General features: G+C 46.5%; 1 protein-coding gene across 2 annotated transcripts in view; it reads right to left on the bottom strand.

Moving 5' to 3' along the window:
- Positions 1-4,382: 4,382 nt before the first annotated feature.
- Positions 4,383-10,597, bottom strand: part of OBSL1 (obscurin like cytoskeletal adaptor 1) — a 152,282-nt gene continuing 146,067 nt past the window's right edge. For both annotated transcript variants that reach the window (XM_040358074.1, XM_040358076.1), the window contains 3 exons: positions 10,199-10,465; positions 8,209-8,478; positions 4,383-4,415 (listed from right to left, as the gene is read on the bottom strand). In XM_040358074.1, coding sequence (XP_040214008.1) covers positions 4,408-4,415; positions 8,209-8,478; positions 10,199-10,465 — 545 coding nt within the window. In that variant the 3' untranslated portion in view covers positions 4,383-4,407. The remainder of the gene's footprint in view (positions 4,416-8,208; positions 8,479-10,198; positions 10,466-10,597) is intronic.

Raw genomic sequence — 10,597 nt, 5'->3', positions numbered from 1 at the left:
GGAAAATCCAACAAGAAAAGTTCGATGTGAGCTTTTGGTCCGAAATTCCGACCGTGTGTATGCTCCATCGGACTTTTGCTGTCGGAATTTCCGCCAACAAAACATTGAGAGCAGGTTCTCTATTTTTCTGACGGAAAAATTTCCTATCGTCTGTATGCAATTCTGACGCGCAAAAAAAAAAGAGATAAGTATTCACAATTACTGGTCTTGCCCAATGAATACCTTGCATAAACAGTTTCAGTGATACAATTAGGCCTTTTCTTAATGTGTCTAACAAAAAGCTTGTATTACTCCACAGCCACCAATCCATATGTAAACTATCCATAAAAAAATACCATGCTGTCATGAGCACATAACATCCTGATCCTTCATAACTGCTGGTCTTTTTCCAGCATCCTGGTTTTGGCTGTCTGTTTGTCCCCCTGCAAGGTGATTAATGTGGCCAGTCTCTGGGTGGAGACTAAACCTGATTTAAGCCAGCCAAGCCTGTAGTCTTATGCATGTGATAGCATGTGTAATACATGCTCAAGCTCCCTGTCTGTCAGTCTGCCCTGCTCTGCTGTTTGGATCCCCTGTTTACGACCTTGGATCGACTACCCTCTGAACTCTGCCTGCCTTTTGACTACGGATTGGACCCTGACTACTCCAAACCTTGCCTGCATTGTACCTGGACTCTCATTGAACCACTTAGCCTCTCTACCAACTGCAAGTACCTGTTTGCTTTGCTCAGTTTGCGCCTGCCCCCGCGTGGTGGTCAGGCACTTGTGTCTGCTTGCCTTATGGGAAAGGGGGCTGCTATAGGTGAAGAAAACAAAAGCTAACTATAGTGTCTGACCATCTGCGTTAGGGGTAAGCATGACAAATGCAACCACATAATACATTATTGAAGTCATGATGGCAAGACAAATTGTGAAGATAGCATTGCATAAGTCATAAGGAAATAACGTTTGGTTCCCCAGAGGGTTCCTTCCTCAAGGTGACACTTTTGAGATCCTAACTGGGAAACTGGGTAACCCAATGTCCACCCAATCCAGCTGCTCTACAACATGGAAATATTGGGGCCTATTATCTCCCTCCATTTCTTGACTTCAAACAATATAGTTACATGTACTATAATGCAATTGAAATATTATCTGCTGCTGCAAACGTGATTACTTTAATATCTTGATCAGCTATCCACACATTTATATATCCGCAGTTTACAATAGGCATTCTGACCCAAGCCTAAGGCAGCCTGAAATATTAATAAGTAATATTGGTGGTAGGTAAGCTGTGAGGGGTATCCAGACTTTTTACATTTATGGTCCACTTAAGGCCTTCGTGAACAGGAGCATAAAGTGGCATGAGGGACTTTGTCTATGGCTATGAATTCTAAGGATGACGTTATTGCCTTGCATTAGCAATTACCCCAAAAGCATTCATCCCAGGACTACCAATTTAAGAGGAAGATGGAGCTGCAAGGGAGATGGAGCTTGGATTGTGTGGCTGTAACGGAAGTCATATCTCAGGCCCCTGGTGCGCTAGGAATTTAGGAGGCCCACTGATTTGTAGAGGTGGACATCAACTTAATACGATCAATGTGAACCTAAATATGCATGGTCAGATCAAAAACTATATACAACAATATGTCTAACCCAGTGTTTTTGAACCTTTTATTCAGTCTCGAGGCACCCCATTCTAAAATGTAAAGAATGATTCTAATAGTTTTACATAATGCAATAACATCCACACATGTAGGACACCGAACATTAGAGGTGATTAATTCCTCCAAAGCAAATACACCTTTTCCCCCTTATACTGACTAGTATTCCAATGTTTCTCTTCTTCCTTCGACTTCTCGACATCACTCAACTGATGTGATCCCAGGGCTGATGGAATAGGGCAGGGGAGGGGCAAACAAGGATGCTATGCAGGCACCCAACATCCTCCTTATCAACTGGTGATGTCATTGGTTGTTAGAGCACCAGTGGCTAGAAGGTCGTAATGGTGTACAATGAAAACCTGTAACTTTTTGTAGTTAAAAGGCAGGCTTGATCCACCGCTGGCTTGTGTACAATTATTGGGCAATTTTTAGGCATTTTGCCAAAGCACCCCTGAAGAAACCTGAAGGCACTGAGCACCCTGGTTGAAAAAGGCTGGTCTAACCCCAATCCGTACAGCCCTAGTCCTGTTCCTAAACCTATGCTACCATTTTTGCCCAAACGGCTAAAACATTCAGGCACATTCTCACAATAAGGCCCCGTACACACGTCCGAGGAACTCGACGTGCCAAACACATCGAGTTCCTCGTCGAGTTCAGTGTTGAAGCCGCCGAGGATCTCGGCGGGCCGACTTTCCTCATTGAACAACGAGGAAATAGAGAACGTGTTCTCTATTCGACCCGACCTCGTCGGCTTCCTCGCTGAAAAGTGTACACACGACCGAGTTTCTCGGCAGAATCCAGCTCCGATCGAGTTTCTGGCTGAATTCTGCCGAGAAACTCGGTTGTGTGTACGGGGCCTCAGAAACTCTCAGGCCTCGTACACACGACCGAGTTTATCGGCAAAAACCAGCAAGAAACTTGCTGGGAGATATTTTTTTGGCGAGGAAACCGGTCGTGTGTACATTTTCGCCAAAGGGAACTGTCGAGAAACTCGACGAGCCAAAAAGAGAGCAAGTTCTCTATTTCCTCGACGGGAATGGAGAAACTTGCCTTGTCGAGTTCCTCGACAGCCTAACAAGAAACTCGACGAGGAAAACGATGTGTTTCGCCCGTCGAGTTCCTCGGTCGTGTGTACGAGGCTTTCAGGGATTATTAAACACATGCACTACTAACACACCCAAGCTTTCATTCCAGGCAAATCGTGCAATGTTGCAGGTGAAACCTTCCAGCTGTTCTTTGAGATCTGTATTGGGGTCACCAAGGGTTCTGCCATTTTAAAATTCCTTCTATTTCCAGACAAAATGGACCTTGAGCTTGGGGCCTTTAGATTGCACATTGGCCTAGAGGACAAGTGGTCAGAAGGTATGATAATAGCGCATGAACACCTCTGTTTTTTTGGATAAACCTGGAAAACATTGCAATCTCTACCTTTCTCCTCCCTTTAGCGCATTTCCTCTTCTATGTTTCCACACCCCTAAATAAAGACGTGCAATATAGAAATTATGGACCAGATCCTCAGAGCGAGTACGCCGGCTTATCTACTGATACGCCGGTGTACTTTCAAATTACCCGCGTCGTATTTTTAGTTTGAATCCTCAAACCAAGATACAACGGCATCTGGGTTAGATCCAACAGGTGTACGTCCTCGTACGCCTTTGGATCTAAGATGCAATACTTTGGCGTCCGCTGGGTGGCGTTCACATCGTTTTCCGCGTCGGGTATGCATATTAGCTATTTCCGACGATCCACGAACGTACGTGTGGCCGTCGCATTCTCTTACGTTGTCTCTAGTCGGCTTTTTCCGGCGTATAGTTAAAGCTGGTATTTTGCGGCGTATGGTTAGACTTGCCATGTTAAGTATGGCCGTCGTTCATTTGATTTTTTTTTGTTTTGCGTAAGTCGTCCGTGAATCGGAATGTACCTAAGTCCCGTCTAAGTTGAAAAAAATTACGTCCTAGTGACGTCATTTAGCGCAATGCACGGCGGGAAATTTTGGGACGGCGCATGCGCAGTTCATTCGGCACAGGGATGCGCTTCATTTAAATAAAACACGCCCCCTACCCGCCCAATTTGAAATCCGCCGCCAGAAATACACTACGCCGCCGTAACTTACGGCGCAAAATCGTTGAGGATTCGAAATTACGCCAGGTAAGGTACGGCGGCGTAGTGTATCTCTCATACGCTGCGCCCATCTATTTCTATGTGGATCTGGCCCTATGAATCTAAGGCTGCTGGTGCTCAATTACTCATCAAAGGAACACATGAAGTGAACTTTCTCTTTAGAAATCTGATTTCGAGTTTCTAAATCGAACGTATTGTATGGAGTGGGGGGCTTATGGTTGGGTCCCAACGTTTTATTCTGGCACTGCCCATCCTAATACTTCTGCTCTTCCAGTACTTGTCAGTCTCACTCAATCCATTCTCAAACACATTCCAACAATTCCTCTTTGTCACTTGCCACTCCATTGGGCTGGGCGCGTTTCTGGCGATACCTCTCCAATCCTGGGCTTTGTTCAGAGTCTGGTAGGGAGGAGGTCAGAATGATAATAAATAAATAATAGGAGCGGGAGGGTGGAAGGGTTTATAACCCGTGTCTAATGACTTATAAAAAGCTTTGCTTAAACCAAACCCTCATTCTGGTCTCTGGGATGAGCGCAGCTCAACCTTAAGCGAGACTGGGGACAAATGAAGACAAATGAAGGGTCAGGGGTGACATCTACACAGAAGGGAAAGGCATTTCTGGCTCCTGCAGGCTGAGGCTCTTCCTATTGTTCTGTGGAAAAAACACAAATATATTGTTAGGTTGTAATTATGATGTATTATGCTTTTACTAGGATTCTTAAAGCGGGAGTTCACCCAAATTTTTTTTTTTTTACATTAGATTGATGCTCATTTTGTCAAGGGGAATCGGGTGTTTTTTTTAAATTGAAGCAGTACTTACCGTTTTAGAGAGCGATCTTCTCTGCCGCTTCCGGGTATGGGCTGCGGGACTGGGCGTTCCTATTTGATTGACAGCCTTCCGACGGTCGCATACATCGCGTCACGAGTAGCCAAAAGAAGCCGAACGTCGATGCGGCTCTATACGGCGCCTGCGCACCGACGTTCGGCTACTTTCGGAAAATCGTGACGTGATGTATGCCATAGTCGGAATCCTGTTGGAAGCCTGTCAATCAAATAGGAACGCCCAGTCCCGCAGCCCATACCCGGAAGCGGCGGAGAAGATCACTCTATAAAAGTACTGCTTCGATTTTAAAAAAACTACCCGATTCCCCTAGACAAAATGAGCCTCAATGTAATATTAAAAATTTACTTTTCGGGTGAACCTCCACTTTAAAGCGGAGGTCCCACAATTTTTTTTTTTTAAATTAAAAGCCAGCAGCTACAAATAAAGCAGCTGCTGGCTTTTAATATATGGACACTTACCTGTCCAGGGTGCCGTGATGTCGGCAGCCAAAGCCGATCTGTCACTCAAAGATCGGCTGCTGCCGCCGCCATCCTCGGTAAGGGAATCAGGAAGTGAAGCCTTGTGGCTTCACTTCCTGGTTCCCTACTGCGTATGTGCGAGTCACACTGCACATCCTCACTGGTCCCTGCTGTCTTCTGGGACCCGTGTGTCTCCCAGAAGACAGCGGGGGAGGACAGAATAGGCGCCAGAAGTGGCATAGGTCACCTCGATCACAGAGGTGATCTATGCCAGTAAGTGGGTGCAAATACCTGTATTATTGTATTATTATTGTTCAATATTGAATTGGCCCCCCCTTTGCAGCTATAACAGCTTCCACTCTTCTGGGAAGGCTGTCCATAAGGTTTAGGAGCGTCTATGGGGATGTTTGACCATTCTTCCAGAAGCGTATTTGTGAGGTCAGGTACTGATGTTGGACAAGAAGGTCTGGCTCGCTCACTTTAATTCATCCCAAAGGTGTTCTATCGGCTTGAGGTCAGGGCTCTGTGTAGGCCAGTGAAGTTCCTCCACCCCAAACTCGCTCATTCATGTCTTTATGGACCTTGTTTGTGCACTGGAGCGCAGTCATGTTGGAACAGGAAGGGGCCATCCCCCAAACTGTTCCCACAGAGTTAGGAGCATGAAATTGTACAAAAACTCCTCAAAAACAACCCCACGCCATAATCCCTCCTCCACCAAATGATGTGGACCAGTGCACAAAGCAAGGTCCATAAAGACATAGATGCGTCAGTTTGGGGTGGAGGAACTTGAATGTCCTGCACAGAGACTTCAGGGGACTGTTTAGACCAGGGGTCTTCAAACTACGGCCCTCCAGTTGTTCAGGAACTACAATTTCCATCATGCCTAGTCATGTCTGAATGTCAGTGTATTACAATGCCTCATGGGATGTGTAGTTCCACAACAGCTGGAGGGCTGTAGTTTGAAGATCCTTGGTTTAGACCCATGATATCTCACCAAAGACTTCCCCAAAAGCGTTGTGAAAAAATTAAAAAAATAGTTAAGAAATTATATAAAAAAAAACAAAACTGTAAGAAATCAGACTAAAATTTCTAATCAAACCAAAAAGCCACACCCAATATGTAGCATAGTTTAGCCACCCCACTGTTTTCGGGTCACATTCTCCCTGGTAGGGGCCCCAGGGCATTACTTTGCCCAGGGGCCCCATGATGCTATTAAGATGGCACTGGTTTTACCACCCACCTAAAGAAAGTGTTGCAGCTGCTCAGGGCTCTACCCATGCGGCAGCCGTGTCAAAAACCAAACAGCATGTCGCATTTGGCAGGTGGTAGTGTTGTCGGACGCGAGCCATTCAAGTGAATGGGGCTGTGCTGCAACCACAGATCGCCCTTGTATGCGGCTCCTGTACCACCGTAATGTCCTCTGAGTAGTTATGAATTGGCGAAATATGCTAAGTCAGCACAAGCTTCTAATACAGAATATGAGAAGCTTGCGGTGTGCAGTGAAATCAGAGAAAGCCATTTCAGTCCAGGAAAGGAGCCTTCACAACTGTGCAAGGCTGAAGGTCCAAACCAATGGGGGCCACATTGAAGGGGGGCAAGGGCTGCATGGACCCAGAGAACATCAGTATGACAAGTTTGTTCTTGTCAGTTAAAAACTGGACAATAACTGCCTTCTGATTTCAAGAAAATTAGAAAATCTGCAGTTGGCTATATTCAGTAATTTTAACAACTTTTGCTCTATAGTCAGAACTGAGTTATTGTTTAAATTAGCTCAACAGATCCTTTATTTTACTCACCCATACTGCACTGGAATAAGAAAACAGGAATGTAAAATCGGCTATCTGCTATGAGCAACACAGAGGGGCAGATCCACAGAGCGAGTACGCCGGCGTATCTACTGATACGCCGGCGTACTTTCAAATTACCCGCGTCGTATCTATGTTTTGAATCCTCAAAACAAGATACGACAGCATCTGGGTTAGATCCGACAGGCATACGTCTTCGTACGTCTTCGGATCTAAGTTGCAATTCTTCGGCGTCCGCTGGGTGGCGTTCCCGTCGTTTTCCGCGTCGAGTATGCAAATGAGCTATTTCCGACGATCCACGAACGTACGAGCGGCCGCCGCATTTTTTAACGTCGTCTCTAGTCTGCTTTTTTCGGCGTATAGTTAAAGCTGCTATTTCGTGGCTAATGCCGGGTACACACGGGCAAACATGTACGATGAAACCGGTCCGTCGGACCGTTTTCACCGTACATGTCTGCCCGGGGACTTCTGTACGATGGCTGTACTAACCATCGTACAGAAGTCCGCGCGTAAACAATACGCGGGGCGTGTCCGCGCCGTCGCCGCGGCGATGACGCGGCGACGTGGGCGGGCCTGCCTTTTAAATGCTTCCACGCATGCGTCGAAGTCATTCGACGCATGCGAGGGACGGCGGGCGCTCGGACATGTACGGTAGGTCTGTACAGACGACCATACATGTCCGAGCGGGCAGGATTCCAGCGGACGGTTTTAAAACAAGTCCAGGAATATTTGCCCGCTGGGAAAAGGCCCGGCGGGCAAATGTTTGCTGGAATTCTGCCCGCTCGCGCCTACACACGACCGAACATGTATGCTGAAACTGGTCCGCGGACCAGTTTCAGCATACATGTTAGGTCGTGTGTATGGGGCTTTATAGTTACACCTGCTATGTTAAGTATGGCCGTCGTTCCCGCATTTAATTTCAAATTTATTTATTTTTTGCGTTAGTCGTCCGTGAATCTGGATGGACGTAATTCACGTCTATGTTAAAAAAAATGACGTCCTTGCGACGTCATTTAGCGCAATGCACGGTGGGAAATTTTGGGACGGCGCATGCGCAGTTCGTTCGGCGCGGGGACGCGCTTCATTTAAATGAAACACGCCCCCTAATCGCCGATTTGAATTACGCGCCGTTACGCCGCGTGAGATAGACTACGCCGCCGTAACTCACGGCGCGACATGTTTGAGGATTCGAACCAAAGCCGGGAAAGTTACGGCGGCGTAGCGTATCTCACATACGCTGCGCGGGCGCAGATCTCTGTGGATCTGCCCCAGATTGTTTAAGACAACAATTCCCTTGGACATATTGATAACCGAGGCTCACCAAGTTCTCTCCATTACCTAGCACAGTGAGTTTGGCTTCTGAGCGTGTCTTGCCGGCGGTAAATTTGATGGTTCCTGACATTTCAGGATACGTGTCCTTCAGGGTGAGCTTGTGCCGGTTTCCTCTGCTTTCGATGATGATATTTCCACCGATGTGCATTGGCACCCCATTCAGACTCCACTGTGGAGGACGGGGGAGAGGAATGGACACCTCACAATCAAAACAAGCGTCATTTGGAGCCGTCACCTTGACATCTCTCAGATTACGAATCATCTGGATGGCCAGACCTAAAAAAATTCAAAATTATTACAAATAAATGTATTATTATAGCAGAAAATTAAAGGTTATGTCCACTTTTTCAGCCAAATTGAGATAATCACTGCTACCTGTAAGAACTTTTTTAGAGTGCCGCTCTAAGTGCCAGGAGATGATGCTCAAGCTATCCACAACCAAAGGGGTGCTCATCCTAGCAGCTTAAGGAGTATATATATATATATATATATATATATATATATATATATATATATACAGTATACATATATTATAGAGAGAGGGCCAGATTCAGAAAGATCAGCGGATCTTTCTGCTGGCGTAACGTAACTCATTTACGTTACGCCGCTGCAAGTTTTTCAGGCAAGTGCTGTATTCACAAAGCACTTGCCTGTAAAGTTGCGGCGGCGTCGCGTAAATTACCCGGCGGAATTCGACGGGTAGGGGGCGTGTATCATTTAAATGATGCGCGTCCCGACGCCGAACGAACTGCGCATGCTCCGGCCACGACTGAATTCCAGTGCGCATGCTCCAAATGACGTCGGCAATTCGTCATGCTTTCGACGTTTACGCAAATTACGTCCATCCGTATTCGCGAACGACTTACGCAAACGACGTAAACAATTCAAATTTCGTTTTGGAACGAGGCCATACTTAACATTGGCTGCGCCTCATAGACCCAGGGGTAACTATACGCCAGAACGAGCCGAACGCAAACGACATAAAAAAAAAGCGCCGGGCGGTCGTTAGTTTCTGAATCGGCGTAACTCCTCATTTGCATATTCGTCGCGTAAAAATACGGAAGCGCCGCCTAGCGGCCGGCCTGGAATTGAAGTCTAAGATCCGACGGTGTAAGTCACTTACACCTGTCGGATCTTAGGGATATCTATGCGTAACTGATTCTATGAATCAGTCGCATAGATACGACCGTCGGAACTCAGAGATACGACAGCGTATCAGGAGATACGCCGTCGTATCTCTTTCTGAATCTGGCCCAGAGAGTATATATAGAGACGCCGCATACTGGCAGCTCAATGTAAATCAAATAGCAAATAAGCAGCCTCCTGAGACTACGCTCCTGCCATGTTTCGCCCTGCCCTACGTGTTTCGCCCTGCCCTCAGGGCTTAGTCATAGCATCCTCTATGAATAAGCCCCAGGGGGTGGGGCAAAATACATCAGGGGTGTGGTCTCAGGAGGAGCTGAGGCCAAAGCTGCTTTTTGCTATTTGACAACAAATGTTCGATGTGAGCTTTTGGTGGGATCTTCCGACCGTGTGTATGTTCCATCGGACATTTGCTGTCGGAATTTACAACAACAAAAGTTCTTGTCGGAAATTCCAATTGTCTGTATGCAATTCCGACGCACAAAAATCCTACGCATGCTCGGAATCATTGAACTTAATTTTTCTCGGCTCGTAGTAGTGTTGTACGTCACCCCGTTCTTGACGTTCAGAATTTCAGACAACATTTGTGTGACCGTGTGTATGCAAGACAAGTTTGAGCCAACATTCCATCGGAAAAAAATCCACGGTTTTGTTGTCGGAAATTCTGATCGTGTGTACGCGGCATGGGTGTTGAGTTCCACGGTAAATCTAATTGGGCAATATGAGGTTCCACACTTGGCAAATCCACATTGCTCTTTGACTTTTGAAGAGTAAAAACTTAGTGGAAAATAGATGTATTAGTTTGGATTTCTAATAATCAATTATTGATGTATAATAGAGGTCCTTGTCTTACCTTCCACCATCAGACGAGCTGAGCTCTGCCCCCCACTAGTCTTCATGGTATAGACATCCTCATCTTCTGGGTCCACGTCATTGATGAATAGCGTCCGATACGCATCTTCGCTGGTTATCTGGTATTTGTCGGATGGGAGGATCACATGACCTCCTCGCAGCCAGGAGACCCGAGCCCGTGCCGGACTGACCTTACATTCCAGGATGACCCGATGACCCTGCAGGACCGTCTTGTCTCTCAGCGCCTTCACTATGCGCACAGGGAGCTCTGGAGAGTTAGCGGGGATAGAAGGAACACAGTTATCATATTTTCCTTCTTGTCAACTTCCCTGTCATCCCAAATAGAATGGGCTAATAAAACAAAAAAAAAAATAGAATCCTCCGGGGAAGTTGGGGCAAC

This window comes from Rana temporaria, chromosome 6 (assembly GCF_905171775.1).
Source record: "Rana temporaria chromosome 6, aRanTem1.1, whole genome shotgun sequence".
NCBI lineage: Eukaryota > Metazoa > Chordata > Amphibia > Anura > Ranidae > Rana > Rana temporaria.
The sequence above is the reverse complement of the archived record's forward strand: the minus strand, read 5'-3'. Positions and strand labels throughout refer to the sequence as shown.